The sequence below is a fragment of the Papio anubis genome, chromosome 6 (assembly GCF_008728515.1).
Source record: "Papio anubis isolate 15944 chromosome 6, Panubis1.0, whole genome shotgun sequence".
Lineage (NCBI taxonomy): Eukaryota > Metazoa > Chordata > Mammalia > Primates > Cercopithecidae > Papio > Papio anubis.
The window spans coordinates 140151350-140169652 of NC_044981.1; the positions used below are offsets into that span (position 1 = coordinate 140151350).

The following is an 18303-nucleotide window of genomic DNA, read 5'->3' on the forward strand; positions in this document are numbered from 1 at the left end:
AGACCCTTTTGAGGAGCTGACCTTTGATTGGGACCAGCCATTTGAAGATGAAGGAAAAGAGCATTCCAGGTGGTGGTGACAAGGTTAAAAAGAGAAGACTATTGTGTCTGAAAAGCAGGGGGAGAGGAAGAATATGGGATACACCTGGAGCAGAGAGGGAGGCAGTGTCAGATCAGGTAGCATCTTGTAAGCCATGATAAGGAGGTGATTCTATTCATTGTATAAATAACAGTCATTAAAATCATAAAGCCAAGGCCTGCACGGTGGCTCACACCTGTAATCCCAGCACTTTGAGAGGCTGAGGCAGGTGGATCATTTGAGGCCAGGAGTTTAAGACCAGTCTGGGCAACATAGTGAGACCCGGTCTCTACAAAAAAAAAAAAATTAAAAATTAACTGGGCATGTTGACAGGCACTTGTAGTCCCAGCTATTTGGGGAGTTGAGGTGGTAGCATTGCTTGAGCCCAGGGAGGTCGAGGCTACAGTGAGTCATGATCACGCCACTGCACTCCAGCCTGGGTAACACAAAGAGAACCTGCCTCAAAAAAATAAAAATAAAAATAAAGCCAAGATGTGATATGGTCTGATTTATATTTTAAAAAGATTTTTGGATTGCCATGTGAATAATAAATTGGGAGTAGGGGAGCAGGTAAGGCTGGAATCACCAAGAACGCTTAAAATATTTTTAGGGGAAGGGTGCAGCTGAGCAGAGTGCAGGTGATGTGTAGAAGATAGAGAGAAAAATGTGCTCACGTGATGGGCCACACGAGGAATCATGCCTCAGGCAGAATGACTGAAGAAAAAGGGCCTCATTAGCTGACAAAGAAGAACACTAGTGGACACCAATGACAGCTGCCTCCAAAGCCTTATGTAGTTCAGTTCCTGAGAAAGGGCCTCTGTTGCACGAAAGGTAGGCAGGCTTTATGTCAGTGATGCGAAGGACGCCACATCTCATGCAATGGAGCCCTGCTCCGCTACATATAGACTACCTAACGTTGAGGAGGCAGTATCTGTTTAACAATGCTGTGAGGATTTAATAAATTAATGTAAAAAAAAAAAAAAAAAGACACCTAATTCATGATAAGTACCTAGTAAATGATAGATTATAACAACTGTTACCATTAGGATTATTTTATTAGAAGAGCACTATTTTAGGGGAAGTTTCTTTTAACCACTTTTGTTTTAGAAAACTTTTAAATAATTTGATGAAATATATGACTTTTCCGCAGAAAATAAATGCATGACATATACATAGAGTACATTCATACTTATGCACACAAAATTTTGCATACAACTTTTAGCACTTAACAGAATCCTTCGAGAGCCCATCCATGAACCCCTTAGGAAAGCATAGATCTCAAGAAGTTCTGTTCTAAAAGAAGGGAGTTAAGAAGCCTAAAGTTGGTTTAAATATAAGCTTGCTAGCTAGTGGAAAATTAGAGCAGGGAAAGTTTCTGACCTTTCCATTCTCCAAGGAGTTGTACAGCAGCCTGGAGAGAGGAAATCAATGCACACATATACTAAGAACAACCACAACAGAGGCAGCAGCATAAAAGAGACCATTCTGGCCAGGCGCAGTGGCTCATGCCTGTAATCCCAGCATTTTGGGAGGCCGAGGCAGGTGGATCACAAGGTCAGGAGTTTGAGACCAGCCTGGACAAGATGGTGAAACCCCATCTCTACTAAAAGTACAAAAATTAGCCAGGTGCAGTGGTGGGAGCCTGTAATCCCAGCTACTCGGGAGGCTGAGGCAGGAGAATCCCTTGAACCAGGGAGGTGGAGGTTGCAGTGAGTCATGATTGTGCCATTGCACTCTAGCCTGGGCGACAGAGCTAGACTCATCTCAAAAAAAAAAAAAAAAAAAAAAAAAAAAAGACCATCCTTAAAGAACAGGCACATTACTCCATGAGTCAGAGCTATGGGCAAAGGGCCTTAACGCTTTCATCAGAGAAGGATGCCAGACATTGGCATGACCCATTCAATGTCCTTGTATCCTCCCTGAGCTAGGTGAGGGGACACTTGCAGGGGCTATGGTGTCCATATTTCTGTGAATGTGAAATGAACCGGAGAAGTCATATTTGTTACTGTTATCCAAATGGACCCAGAGCTGTTGTTTCCTGGGAAGTCTGAGAATTACACATCTACTTGTTTGTGACAGAATGCAAACTCAGAGCCAGGTATGCATTTGTGCATGTCTGACAACTCCCCAGACTATTGACTGAAAGAAGAAAGGCATAAAAGTGCTGTGAGAGTCAAAGCAGGTATTTGGACTCTGACTCAACAATGAACTCTATAGAGATTAAAACTGAAGTGAAATACAATGTTTTGTATTAGTAATGTTTAGACCTTTAGACAAAGACTTGGCAGAGATATTGAAAAAGGACCACAAACTTTGAACACAGTGTTTGAACTGATGTGTGTAGTTGCTTTCTTCAAAAGAAATCTTACACAGAAATCAAATAAATTGCTTATAGGCGAGTTGCTCCCACTGCAGTGGAAATGGGCACTCTCTCTACTCCACCTACTTGGCCTGAGGCACCCCATCAAAACCCTTGGTTTCTCAGGATACAATTTGAAAACCACCAGATTTGGTGACTTCTAAAGGCCCTGCTAGACTGTTTATGAATTTAGAACAACACTAAGTTGAGGTTACCTCAAATTACTTTATCTTTTTCTTAATTGACAAATAATTGCATATATTTATGGAATACAATATAATGAAAAAATACTGCATGATTTCATTTTTATGTGGAACCTGAAAAAGTAGAACTCATAGAAATGGAGAGTAGAATGGTGGTTACCAAGCACTGGGATGATGCAGGGCGGTTTGAGGGGTGGATGGGGAGATATTCGTCAAAAAGTACAAAGTTTCAATTAGACAGGAAGAATAAGTTTGGGAGATCTACAGAAGGGTTACGATAGTTTTCAAATATATGATAATAATGTATTGTATATTTGAAAAATGCTAAGAGAATCAATTTTAAATGTTCTCACTATAAGAAAATGACTTTATCTTTGACTCAAAACTCTTAGATATCCAATCATAGGGCATAAAGAGTTTTAAAATCCCACCAGAAAAATATATACAGAAAAATAGAAAGCTTTGGGTTTGACTCGGGATGCCTCTCCCCGCCCTGGCCCAGCCCACTCCCCAGTCTACCTCCAGCATACCTCTTCATGGACTTGGGGGAGAGTTCCTTCTCTACTTCCTTCACAGGCATGCTGTAGGAGTCTACATTGTACTCGCTGTCATCGTCATATTCATGGTCTAGCAGTGTTCTTGCCCATGTCCCCATGTCATAAGGAGGCAGCATTCCTCCAAACTCGGAGGGCAGGATCTCGGGATGAATTAGTTGGTGTAGACTGTTCAGGTTGTTACCATGCAAAAATATCTATAAATGCAAGAAGATGGGAGGAAGGGAAAGACACAGAGGAAACTAAATACCATCTAAATTCTACAGGGAGGAAGTGAGGATAGCAATAGCAAATATGAGTTTTCCATATCTGTTAAAATACGTTAGCCAGTCATCTACTCTGTAAAACAGGTAGAACTGGTACTGTTATCCTAATATTTTATACCAAAATTCTGAGGCTCAGACACTTCTAGTAATTTCTGGAAGGTCAGAGAGTTATTGGGTAAAAGAGCTGCAACCACAAATTTGGTTTCCTGCTTCATAGGCAGGGACATGAGCAGAATGATATGTACATGCTGATCTGTACATCATCCTGGTGTTAGTTGTGCAAACTTGATGATGTGTATAATGAGTGCAGTGAAAACAGACCCTTCTCATAAGGGACTCATCAATTACAGAGCCTATGCGAGTTATTACACCCAAAAGCTGTCACTTGCATGGCTTTCTCTTTATCATCAATAAAAATAAGAATATTGTAACCACTAAATTACTGTTTTATAATGCAAAGTGGATGATGTAAATAACCAAAGTAGATGAGTATCATCATAATGAAAGGCTGAGTGAAGTTCATGTCCCAAAGGACATTATGTTCTGTAATGTTGCCAGTATCTTCTCTACTAAAGATTTCCATACTGACTGTACAAATCGAAAAAGAAACAATGAATTAAAAATGTAAAGCTGTATGCATACCTTAATTATTTTGTCTAGATAATGCTTTTTAAAAAAATGAGCAATATTCAAGCCACATACTCAAGATTTGTTTTTCCATAAACTGCTACCTTTCCTCTTCTTTCATTTCAGTTTCAAAACTGCAGATTGGCCTTCTCTGCTACAACACTGCTGTCTCATCTAAATTTATATAATATTTATTTTTAAAATATACTTTATAAGTAACAAAAATAATTTCATATTTCAGTTCAAGAAGAATAAGCTAATACATTCTTATTTGCTTTCCGTACCTTTAGAATCCACTGAAGTAAATATATTGGAAAACAAAGAAAGACTACTCTACAATATCAAATAAAATTACAAGATAGTAGTTGTCACTTAATAAGCATTTTCAACAAATTACAGAAAGTAAAAGCAGATAACAGCAGGTCACTGGCCAAAATAGGCAGAGCAAACAGCTGCCTGGAGAACGTGACATGAGGCCCAGAGGAGGTGGAAGATGCTGTCTGTCCCAAAGCACACCAGGTTAACTGCAAACTTTATACCTTCCCTCTCCTGTCTGAGGGCACAACAGCCAGTATTTATGTCCAGGAAAACACATGTGCACCCCTGTGTTCTTCTTATAAGAAGAAATAAAAATAATTTTCCTGTGAAAGTTAAGTTATGGCACGTGCAACCCTTATTTTATTAGATATATAACTTTTACTTTATCAGATGGGATCATTCACATAAGAAATCTTCTTCAACTCATGTAAGAGTCACGGTAATAAATCCCTGGAGCAGTCAATGTAATGCTAGCACACTACTTCCCCTCTCTTCTCTAACACTCTGTTGCCTCCTTCCGCAGCATCATTTTCCGCTTTGGCCTTGCTTCCACTTTCACTGAGAAAATAGGACAACCAGATGACATCAACCCACCCACCAGCATCTGTGTCTATGTATTTTGCCTTCACTGCTAGTACAATGAACAGATAAACCCTACAAAGGGCAACCTCTCCACCTGCGCACTAGAATTCATCCTCTCTCCCCTCCTCGGTTGTATTTCTAACAGTTCTCTCTTATCTCTCACACATCCTCAGATTTCCTCTCTCTGCTGGATCTTTCCCATCAGAGAAAGAACATCCTGACTCCACTCCCCCCAGATAGACACATAAAACCTCTCTCGGCCCTACTTCCATCTCCAGTTGCTTTCCTATTTCTCTCCTTCTCTTTATAGCAAAATTCACCCAAGGAGTTGTCTATATTCATAGTCCAAATACTCTCTCCTCATTTTCCCTAAATGGAATCCTGTCTGGCTTTGTCTCTTACCAATGAATGAAGACAACTTTTGTCAAGGTCCTTCTCATTGCTAAATTCAGTATCCAATTCCCAGTCCTTATGTATCTTGAACCCTCGGTAGCAATGGATACAGTAGATGACTCTGTTTATTGAAACATTTTCTTCATGCAGCTCTGATATTCTCCTACCTACCCCCCTAGATACTTCTTTGCAGTCTCTTTTGCAGACTGTCCTAATATCTTCTTCTTTTTTTTTTTTTTTTTTTTTTTTGATGGAGTCGCACTCTGTCACCCAGGCTGGAGTGCGGTGGTGCAATATCAGCTCACCGCAACCTCTGCCTCCCGGGTTCAAGAGATTATCCTGCCTCAGCCTCCTGAGTAGCTGGGACTACAGGCGCGCCATCATGCCCAGCTAATTTTTTGCATTTTTAGTAGAGACGGGGTTTCACCATGTTAGCCAGGATGGTCTTGATCTCCTGATCTCATGATCCACTCACCTTGGCCTCCCAAAGTGCTGGGATTATAGGTGTGAGTCACTGTGCCCGGCCTGATCTTCCTAATATCTTAACTGGAGAATGACTGGTCTCAGTCTTTGGATTTATTATCTTCTTTATACTTTCTCATTGGTGATTTCATAAGTTCGCTGTATTCAGTCAATGACTTTCAAATAATATCCCTGCACTAGAAATGTATGTCTTCAATCCAGGCCTCTTTTTCAACCTCTATAACTGTATTTCCACTCTCCACTTAAAATATCCACTTAAATATTCAATGACCACTGCAAATTCAACATGTTCAAAATTGGACTCACAATCTTCCCCCACCCCAAATATGTTCCTCCCTATCTCCAATATCAGTTAATGGTGTGACTATTCTTCCACTTTCTCAGACCAAAACTTTCAACTCAGCCTTTTACTCCTCTCGTCATCTCAGTTGACAGTAAATCTTTTTGGTACTATCCTCAAAATGTATCCTGAATCCAATCATTCTGATTAGCTCTACACCTACACCCATAACACAGCTACTATCCTTTCAGGTGTGCTCTTGCATGAGCCTCCTAACTGTCCTCTCTATATCCACTCTTTCACCTACACTCTATTCTCAACAGGGCAGTCAGAATGATCATGTCAAAATATAAGTCAGGTCATATCTTTCTGCTCACAATTCCCCATTGACTTCTTTCTCTTAGCATAAACCTATAAGGTCCTATAAGAACTACTTCTTTGAACACATCTCCTACCATGCACTTGCCTCAGAACATTTATAATGGATATTTCTTCTGTCTGGAGATTTCTACTCTCAACTGTCCTCATGACTTGCTGACCTACATCCTGCACTTCTCTTCTTAAAATTCCTCGTCAGGAAAGCCTCCCTTGGTAAACCTATTTAATACTGTAACCCTGCCCAACCTGGAAAGCCTATCCACTTTCTATGTATCATGTTTCTTGACAGCACCTCCCATCTTCTAATATATTATATAATTTTCTTGCTTAAATTATGCATATATTGTCTTGGCAATTCATTAAGTGCAATGCTGTTATTTCTCCAAAGCCAAGATTTGTTGAAAAAATATATATTATATGATGATGCTCTTTTAGAACTCTTACATGTGAATTGCATCTCCAGACTCGGCAGTAAAGATGCATTGCAATTGCCCAACTGTTAAGTTTCTACTTTTGGAATTTTCTTTGTTTTCACTAGTTCTGTGTAATAACATCATTTATTAACATTTTACTATTTTTCTTTCCTTATATATTTTTTCTCTTCCTCCATTTCATGCAAGAAGTCTGGTCCTTGTTGGTTCCTGTATCTCTGAATACCTTAAAATTCTGAGAATTAGCCTGAATAATACTTTCATTTTTATTTTACTTTTCTACACTGTGCCATTAAAGAGATTATGCTAGGTGATCTGGAGTGGAAAAGAACAGATGAAAGACTTTTGAGAATCACCAAGAAGTAGAAAACAACATTGGCCATATTGACTAAGAGGAAGAAATTTGTGCCAATTAGTAGGAAAACCTGTTTCCCATCAACTTTTAAGTAGCAGGAGCACAATCACTGACTTGCTGAAGAATGCACTAGGGTAGTGGGTTTCGTTGGATTTTAGCTTCAGCAAAGATACCCCTTTTTCACAGATAACTTGGGAGCAGAAGGAGACCTTAGTTCAAGGAACTAATATTGGTTTGAACAATGAGGACATCAGAAGGGGCCATGATGGGTGGGAAGTTTGGCTCTGCGTGAGACCCCAGATACTGGTGAGCTTTTGAGGAAAAAGGACACCTGTACTAAGGGTGATATTCCCAGCAGCCCAGTAAGTTGGAGACTCAAAGTCAAATTTAATTTAATTTAAGAAAATGAAGAAGCAGGTGATTCTTGCACACCTGAATTTGTAGAAAAAGTTTCACAGCTGCTTCTTCAGTTCTCTTTTACTAGTTTTTCAGAACATAGACTTATAGCATCTGAAGTATAAGGTGTGTGAGTAATATTGTGATGCTGACTCACTTGGAATATCAGTGAAGAAATTTAATAGCTTTGCACCGTGTATTGATTATATAAGTAGAAATTTTAAGTATTTAAACATATAATTATTTTCTCACATGAAAATTTCCAAATCATATAATTTTAACTAAAATGGTAAAGTTTAGATGCCTTCCTTCCATCTGGAATAACGCTACCAATGCATACTTCTAGGTTGTCAAAGCTGTCCAATTCAATTACAAAACCCCAAATGCAGTGCACTCCTTGTTTTCTAGACTTGATCCTCTTCAGTCTTTTTCAACAGAGCAGAATCATGTTAAAAATCATTTCAGAACAAGTAACCCCTGTATTCAATGACCTTCAAAGGCTTCAAATTTCACTTTGACTGAAAGCCCAGATCCCAGCAATGGTATGTCCCTATGTGATCTGGTGCAACACAGTCCCTCCTATCCCATGCTCTACCACCTACTCCATCCCCTATCATCTTCTCCCATAGCTCATTTTGCTCCAGCTTTTCTACCTTCTTGCTGTTTGTCAAATACATTAGGCATATTTCTACTTAAGTACATTTGTCTTTGCTATTCATTCTGCCTGAAACTCTCTTTCCCATAAATTCATGTATCCGGCTCTACTATCTGCTAGCTGTGATTCAGAGCAAATTGGTTGACCTTTCAAGCTTCATTTTTCCATCCGCAAAATGAGAAAAATAACAATATATACTCCAAAGTGGTGTTGTAAGTACTAAATGAGTTAACATATGCAAAGCACTGAGAACAGCATGTGACATTGAGTGAATACTGTATAAGCATTCACCAGTATAATTTGTACTAAAAGCCCCTGCAGGTTTTTTGGATCACTTGATCATCCTTTCATTAAAGCAAATCTTGAAAAAGCACTTGTGAGGCACTTCAATACACTTTCTGAATTCCAAAATATGAATTAATTTGATACTTGGTGGTAGAAACAATTTTTATTATAAATTATAATTCCTTATAGAATTCTTCCTCCTGAACTACTAAAACATTTTCAACAAATTCATTTACAGTAAACCCTGTGTTCACTAATGCTTGATATGGACATGTAATTATTGCACTTTCATGAGTGCAAATTCATTTACAGTAAACCCTTTGTTCATTAATGTTTAATATGAACATGTAATTATTGCACTTTCACACTCACAATAAAGCTTCTACCTGAAGTGCCTTCTAGGTCATTGAGAAACATGGAAAATTATCTTCCATATAGATTTAGAGGAAAGTGTATTTTGCTGTGGAACTAATCATTTGAAAACTGAGAACAGCACCAGGAGGTAAAAATAGCTCTATACGTGGGGCTGAAATATTTGGGTTTGTATACTAGCTCTGCAACTTTTCTTCTGTGTATGTGAGTAAGCAGGTTATTTATCCATTCCAGGACTTAGTTTCTTCAGCTCTAAAACAGGAAATAATGCTTATTACATTTACGTTTCAGAGCTGTTGCAAGAATTAGTGAACTGTACATCAAGATGTATTTTAATAAAAATAATGTGTTCAGTATTTACCTAGTGCCCTGCATTGTATTAAATGTTTTACATAAATTATCGCAATCTCAGAAAAATTATTTTGTTTTATGCAATTTGACTATCCTCATTGCTAGATGAAAGTGAATTTAGAGAGACTTCAAGTAACATGTAATTTAAAGAAATATTAAAATTACCACAAATTAGCAGTCTTTTCAAAATGTGTGATTGATCATAACCATTGTAAAAAATTGTATTAGATACCACAGATTTCACTACATTCATTGCAGTATATACTGTGAAAGAACATCCACTTATCGGCATATAAAATTATAACTTTTGTTTAGACTTTACTTCAAATTAAGTGCATCTATAGCACTATAGTAACACAGCATAAGAGATTTGTTTTTGCCTTTAAATTGAGTCTTTAACATATAATGAATGTACTAAAATGTCCTTTTTGTGAGCAAGTAGGAGAGCTAGCTTTTAAATGCTTCTTTCACAGATATACTGTTCACAACCACAAGATCTGGAAGAATCTTAAAATGTTTTCTATGTTGATTTACATACAATGTAGAAGTACATTTTACTGTAGCTAACATTATATACACATTATGCATTATAATTCACTGGATGGGGGAGGAGAAAGGATTAAAAAACAAAGAAACGAATACCCTTTTCCGAGTTTTCTCCTTCAGGAAAGGCCGGATCACGGTGTACAGGGCATGTATATACCATGGTTGATTAACAAAATGAATTCCTCCAAATCGCGCTGGGAAACTATCCTAGAGTAACATGGAGAAAGAAAAATCAAAATATGCTTTAATATACTGAGAAGGTTTAGGAATGGTTATATGGCATACAAATTTATTCTTTCACATACTTAGATGAGATTATCCGTAGAGTTAAGGAGAGAAAAGAAGAAAGAACCTTACCACATTAAACATTGTACTTTTCATACAGTAACCGAAGCAATGTATAATAAATCAAATCTTTCCCAAGAATAGGTTATTGATAAGAATGTCAGCATTTTTAAGAAGGTCGTATTTTAAACCTGTAAATGCTAATAGTCAGTACAAGCCAAGAAACAAAAAGAAAAGTCATTAGAGATTTGTCAAATAATGAATCTACATTGTATAAAAGTTTCATTTATTTATATTTATATTAAAATCTATTTTTTAAATAAAATATTTTATTAAATCCTTATCTAGTCATCCATAGTGTGAGCAATGTCAGACACAAAACTCATGTTATTCTCTGTATCTTATTATTTTATCAACTTTGTTATAAACATTATCTTTTCCTTATTTTAACTACAAAAAAGTAACATGCTTTAGCAAAATAAAAATGCAGAGTTATACTGTAAGAAACTTAAGGATGCATTTTGCTAGGTTAAATGAAAATCAAAGCTCTCTGATCTCACTCCACAGGAGAAAAATGTAAAGCCAGCCTCCTCCTCTTCCTACCCATGATTAAACAGGTACAGCCCTAGCCCATTCCAAAATATGAAGGGAACCCTTAAGCCAAATGAATGGCAACATTTGACACTGCACTTGAGTATGTTAACGATTCTACATAAATGGATCTGATTCTTGCTACTATTTCAAAGTTACACATTGAATCGACTACAAAGGTCTTCTTTAAAAAAAAAAAGCCAGCCTACTACAAGAGCCTCTGAAGTGGCATCGTAATACTTGGCATTCTGAATTCTATTTAGAGCATGAGCAGGAAGAAAAGTAAAGTAAAGGAACTGAAATAATTGCATTTTTTCAATTTAAATGTTCTCTTGAATAAGAGTCTCTGGTCAAAAACTTGCATGGCATAACCCCATTAATTCTTTTTTTAAATTTTGGACACTTATGAGCAATAGTGAATTAATTTAGTATTTGCATATTGATTTGCAGAGCTATCAAATTGTATTTTGCAAAGCAACTTCTATCTCTGAGAATAATACACTATAAGGCAATAGTAGTTCAATAAATAATTAAAATAGCTTAAGATAAAACTTTTACTTTTTATGCCAGTGTTTTACTTCTTTTGTAAATATGTGGTTTTCATTCATCGGGAAGTTATTATAATAATAAAATGAATCTGAAATACAGGCATAGTATATTTTAAAGTTATGAAATATGTATAAGTAAAAAGAAGATATTATATACCTAAATAATAAAGAGAATACTAAGATAAATACTCATGTATCTTATTATTGTTATTAATAATTATTATTTCACCTGGATATGAGAGTGATAGAGAAGTTTCCTGGCCAGCAGGGATTTTCCTAGTTTAATGTTTCCCTAAGAATGTAGCACCTATAGGAATGAGGTCTCACATCCAGTCCCCCACTTGCCCTCAATATGTGCAAGCCTAGTCTTTCCCCCTGAGCACCCTATAATTCAGGCAACTACTATTCTCCAAAGTTCTAGGTTCCTGTAATTAACAATTTCCTCCCAGCCTTCACCTACTCTCCTGTTTTTCTCCTGTAGATTTCCGTGTGTGCTTGGCTTAGAAGGATTTGTCTCACATTCCTGAGAGTTCAGCAATGCACCTGGAAATAATTTTATTGTGAGGAAACCAACATCTTGGTACTTTATGGCAAAAGGATCTTTAAAAATTGTTAACCTGCTACACTACCTGAAGCAATCTCTAGAATAAAACTAAATGAACACTAACAATATTAAGCCAAATGTCTTGGCTCAAGTGATTTCTTTTTTTTTCAGACTGAGTTTCACTCCTATTACCCAGGATAGTGTGCAATGGCGCGATCTCAGCTCACTGCAATTTCCTCCTCCTGGGTTCAAGCGATTCTGTTGCCTCAGTCTCCTGAGTAGCTGGGATTACAGGCATGCACCACCACACCCGGCTAATTTTGTATTTTTAGGAGAGACAGAGTTTCACCATGTTGGTCAGACTGGTCTCAAACTCCTGACCTCAGGTGACCCGCCCACCTCAGCCTCCCAAAGTGCTGGGATTACAGGTATGAGCTACTGCATCTGGCTGGCTCAAATGATTATTAAACTTTGAGAATCACAAGAAGGTCATGATTCTCTCCTGAAAAATATGAATATGCAAACATATACACATAACTTGCACACATGTCATGGGCTTTCTTGGACACCTCTTTAGATATACTTGATCAATACCCAATCACAGTTGAGGCAGAGTGAAAGAGCAGAGAAATTTCTGACTTTGCAATCAAGTAGATTTAGCTTAAAATTCTGGCTTAATGTCACCTGTCAGGCATCAAAGCCCAAAACAAGAACATGGTCCTTTTCCCTCACTGTGAGCTTCCTCACTTCCAATCATGCCCAACTGCATGTCATTTTCCTGCCTCCCCTTCACTTCTGTGGTCAACATGCTGTTTTACGGCTTGTTAACTGTTTTCTCCCACACGCCTACTGTGGCCTTTCCTCCCTTTGAGTATAATCCGGTTTTACTAATTCCTTAAGACTTAGCTCCAAAAACATCATTTCCAGGAAGCTCTTTTTTATCTCTTCTCTCACTTCTCACTCATAAAAGCCCACTCTCTGTCATCACTAGCAAAAGCCTAGGTCTATCACTGCACTTGCCATATGACCCTGAAATTGTCTCTTTGTCTGCCTCCACTGCTAAACCGTGAGCGCCTTAAATGCACAGTCTATTGGTGCCTGGCCTGTAATCCATTTCCACTCACATCATCCCCCACCCTATAAGGTAGGAAATGGAAGGTTAAACATATAATTCTAAATGGGAGAGTTCTACCCATGAGATGTACCTGAGCAAGATTTAAGGGACCAAAGGGAGGCAGCAGTCACCTTTTTGTGCAGTGGCAGCTACTAAGCACCTTTAGCTGAGAGATTGTTTGCAGCAATGTCTGAACCCCACCTTCCTCTTTCTAGGTGTCACTTAGGAGGTGAGAGGCCTCTGGGACAGCAGCAGCCAAGATGGACACTAGTTTCTTGACTCTGACTCACTTCCACAGGGATGTGGTCTCAAAAGCAAGGATTCATCAGCAGTCCTCCTTTAACTTCCACGGCCCTAGGTCTTCCAATGAGGCCTTAAACACTAATTTCCTGTATTAAATCCATTTCTTCTTGAACTATCCAAAGAGATTTTTGGTTTTTTGTTGTACTGAACTCTGAGCCAGACTGTGCCTCATTCATCTTTATATTCCCAGAATTTCAAAAATGTGCTCTGTGTGTGTGTGTGTGTGTGTGTGTCCCAGAAGAGGTAGATAAATGTTCACTGAATAGACCTAGATACATACTATTTAAATAAACTATTTATCTTCTCTGACCCATAATGTCCTTATCTGTAAAATGGGAACAGCATTTAATAGGATTGCTGATCACTCACAATATCTGTTAATTATTCAGCACACCCTCTAGATACAGGGCCACCATATTAACCACCAGCCCCATCTGACAAATGTGGAAATGACCATGGAGGAGTGAAAGGAAAATAAAATGTCAGGATATCAAACTCACTAAGACAAAGGGAAAGGTTAAGCTTGGAAACTGAGTCACACAAAAAACTACCTTTGTTCCTAAATAAATAGCTGCAAGATAGAAGGCCACATATCTTCCCAAGTGGTCTCCCTCATCCTGACAATATAAATTAACAGCTTATCTTCACAGGTCCAGGACAAAGACTAGAAATCATCCCTCTACCAGCCGAGACAAATGCAGATTTACCAAGTAGCAGGAGATGAATGCATAATTGACTGTACTTCTAGACCCTCCCTTCACACCTAATATGTAGATTCAGTGAGCAGCTAATCAAAGCTTCACAAGAATGTGACCTTTTATCTCACTACTTATTCTTCCTTGTTTTTTCTTGTTATTTTTTTTCTTTCCCCTTTCCCTCCTGCCCACTCATCCCTCCTTAAGTACTGAAGTCCTCAAAATGCTCTCTGGAAAAAACACAGGCCATAGATTCTACTGTGGCTTGTGTCTCCTTTCCTCAGGCACGTCCTCAACTTTGGCAAAATAAGCCTCTAAATTGATTGAGATCTATCTAAAGCACTTTTGGTTTTACAGAGGTAGTTTTACACTGTGGTTTAAGCGGCAGTTGTTTGACCCTAGATAGCACTACAAAGTACAAAGTAATAATAAAAATCACAATATTCAATATGCCAATCATTGACTCTGCTGGCTATACGGTTCTTCACTGGAGACAATGAAAAAGAATGGCTTGGCAATCAGGAAGAGTACAGCCAAGATGGGTTGCAAAAAGGTAATAATATTTCTAACTTCCAAATGGTTTTGCTAATTCACCTGCTTCTACTCCCTTTTTTCCTTTGAGCAAAGCACTTTGTGCCTAATGCAAAGATTAACTTGCTTCAATGCTTCATTAATGGAAAGTTAGATGTCATTTATGGGGTAAATGTATTTATATGTATCATTACATGTGTGTGTATCAGTGAATTATTCATATATTTCTAGAAAAACATGTTTGCCTCACATATCTAACTATTCAAAAAGAAAAAGTAAAGAATCTGAACCGTAGCATATTATTCTAACTTTTAAATAAGTTTTGATGGAACACAAAACTTATGTGTTAGGATAAGTACTATTACAAGTAATATTGTCTGATTTATGAAGAAAATAAATCAGTATAATTTCTGGTACAATCAATCAGGATACAGTTTATGGCTCCAAATGAGAGCAAAATGAACTTTTCTATGAGAATTAAATCCACAACTTTCGTCTCATTTCACAAGTAACACTGTCTAGGGTCCTAAACCAATCAGTTGTGTTAATATGTGTTTTCAGTGTGAACATAAGCAGAAATTGTATGTATAATTTACTTATTTAAAATTAAATCTATCAGCCTTTAAAATACTTTTGTTTAATCACTTTCTTGTACTTTTTTGAAACATTTAGCTCCAACTACTATAGGCCCCATAGCAAAGGGCATATAGTGATAAGGTGTAACACCCAGCACCTAGAAATTACATGTTTAATTCCATAACTCTACCCAAAAAATTATACTAGGACCTAAAATATTGCATTATTCCTACCTGACACTAGGAATACACTATGTGGAGAAATATAAAAGATACTTACTCCAGAAATTTTTGATACAAAAAAGTATAATTTAGAAAATCACTCATAATTTTACCAACCAGAGGAAAACACAATACTCTAAGAATCTTGATGTATGCTCTCAAGCTTTTTTCCAAGATTTATATAGATAATATGAAACTTGATGTACCTGTCTGGAATTATGAAAATAGTTATTGGCAATGGCTCAGAAGTGTACAACATATGTAATATTACTCTTTCTGAAAGTGATTTGGTTTAAAGAGAAGTGATTTTGTAGCAGTTGGTATTACTGATTCCCTCAGGAGCACCACTATTAGCTTCCTTCAGATGTGTTTGAATTTAAGTTTGGTCTGCCTTGACGTACTAACCAAACCGTGGTTCCCTAACTAGGACTTTTGGGGGTATCTTTTCTAGATAGTATAACAGCATTTGTGTACCTTGTATCCATTTTTTTTTTAGAATGTTTTATTAGCTGTTTGTATACAGGTCTTATTCATCTTCTAGAAGGTTCTGATTCCTGAAGAAAGTCATGCTTTTCCCAGTTCCAAATCGCTGCTTATTATCACTAGTGGACAGACAGATCCAGGCAAGCCATTCACTTGCTTTCCTGACGAAAGCAAAGATTTTTACCAAAACATTCCAACCAGTGTCTTCTGCCAAATTGAGAAGAGACAGCCAGGAAACTATTTAATTACCAGCTAATTGGAATGTCTTTTTCTGTGCCTCACTTATAACTGGTAATGAGCCATATTTGAATGAATGGATTGAAAACAAAAGATTTCATCCTTCATACGGAGATAAGAGTTTAAATTGGGATTGTACACATGACAGAGGCAGCCCCACCTCTGTCCACTTAACTTTCATTCCTCATTAAAATCTCATGCTGTCCTGACACACATACAATAAAGGAACTTGATTAGATGCAAGGAATTGTGTAGAAGCCAAATTCCACCCAAAAAAAATTAATTAATCTGATATGTAGGAAAGCAATCATAAAGAATATTTTTTTCTTACTAGGTTATTTAACACTTAAGAGTTTGCCATCAGAGAAAAGAGAAAAAAAGATAATTGAATGGCTTAAAAAATGAAGAGTCAATTCCTGTTACAGGAGACATCAGTCTCTAGAGATATACAACACTATATTTTAAAATAAATGGTTAGAAAGGGCTTTTACTTGTTGATCATTCTCTAAAACGAAATACACATGAATCACATATTTATATTTTCATAATTCCTTAAAAATAGTGTCTGAATTTTAATAAGTGTTTTAGGAAATAATATGGATTTACCATGATAAATCACTTAAAATAGTGATTAAAACGATACAATCATTTCCCATTAATATGTGGCTTTGTAGGTAAAAAATTTTAGAATATTCAATTTTTGAAATACAAATATATTTTGAAATAATTATACCCTCTCAAATGCTAAAATCTTAATTCCAAATATGCACTAGAATGTAGACAATTTTTTAGCATTAATTTTTAAATTGACAATTGATGTTCTAGCTTCACATCTAGATACTTTATAGTATCCCTTTAAGACCCTCAGCCAAACGCCAGCTTTTGTTTAAATTTTCCATCGCGAATGTAATTGTGTCAATATGTATTTCTCTTAAGTGTAGTCAACAGAATGTGTTCTATCCAGAGGCATGCATGTCCTTTCTGCCATTACTATAAAGAAAATAATCATTTCCCCATTCTATATGTGTTAATATTGGCTAAAGAAGACTTCACAACACTGTGACTCCTAGAAAATCTCTCTTTTGCCCTGTCACTCTCCTTTTAGGGAATTCAGTTCCCATTATAGAGACCTGCAGCTTTACTCTGTTTCATTTCTGTCTGAGGGTGTTTGTTTGTTGTTGTTGCTGTTTTATAGTTAATTAGAGATAATGCCCAAGTGGCATATCTTCTCAGTGCACACTACTAGAAAATCTGCCATGGATTCTTAAGGTTTTACAAAATCGTGTTCTTTAAACTGTGGGCGGGCATTTACTGTAGGGAGAACAGGTCTCACACTAACATTTTGAAGGCAGAAGGATTTGGCTGCATTGCTTTGGTGATTCTACAATCACTATTTATAGTTTGGACAGGGAGAGTTTTCAACTTCTACTCAAGATGACTGGAAGGAATTTTCCCTGCAACTCAGAACTGTCCGTCTATTCAATCCTCTAAGTTTTTGTTTATACAACCTGTAGAGGAGACTATCCAACAACATCATTGCACTTGGGCATTATTTCTAATTAACTTTAAAAAACACCGTGGTGCTCAGGGCTGCTCCAGTTTATGAAAATGCAGGCCCATACAATGGCATGAGTTCCACTTGCTTCATACAAGATAGCACATGACTGTCACCCGCCTATGGAAAAATGAGAGTTTTGTAATGGTCTTATCATTATTGTAATCTTAATGTAGACTATCATTTCCAAATTTTTAATTTTTTTAAATCTGAAAAAAACTGTATGAATAGTCCAAATATACAATGAGTAACTTCATTTCCTCTTTCACCACTTAATTATCACTTGTAATTAACAATTCTTTTCTTTTCTTTTCTTTTCTTTTTCTTTTTTTTGAGATGGAGTCTCACTCTGCTACCCAGGCTGGAGTGCAATGGCGAGATCTTGGCTCACTGCAGCCTCAGCCTCCCGACTCCTGAATTGCTGGGATTGCAGGGATTACAGGTACCCGCCACCATGCCCAGCTAATTTTTGTATTTTTAGTAGAGACAGGGTTTCACCATCTTGGCCAGGCTGGTTTTGAACTCCTGACTTCATGATCCACCTGCCTCGGCCTCACAAAGTGCTGGGATTACAGGCATGAGCCACCATGCCTGTAATGGCAGGGAGGACACAATGTTACTCTTTTTTTTCTTTTTCTCCTCTGTTTTGAATACATGTACTGAAATAATCTATAACATTCTTGACTCCCAGATTCCAGTAATAAATCC

General features: G+C 37.2%; 1 protein-coding gene across 1 annotated transcript in view; it reads right to left on the reverse strand.

Annotated features, from left to right (window-relative positions):
* Positions 1–18303, reverse strand: part of CLVS2 (clavesin 2) — a 76853-nt gene that overhangs the window by 14281 nt on the left and 44269 nt on the right. The window contains exons 4-5 of the mRNA XM_003898236.5: positions 10009–10119; positions 3171–3391 (exon numbers count right to left, since the gene is read on the reverse strand). Of these exons, the coding sequence (XP_003898285.1) occupies positions 3171–3391; positions 10009–10119 (332 nt within the window). The remainder of the gene's footprint in view (positions 1–3170; positions 3392–10008; positions 10120–18303) is intronic.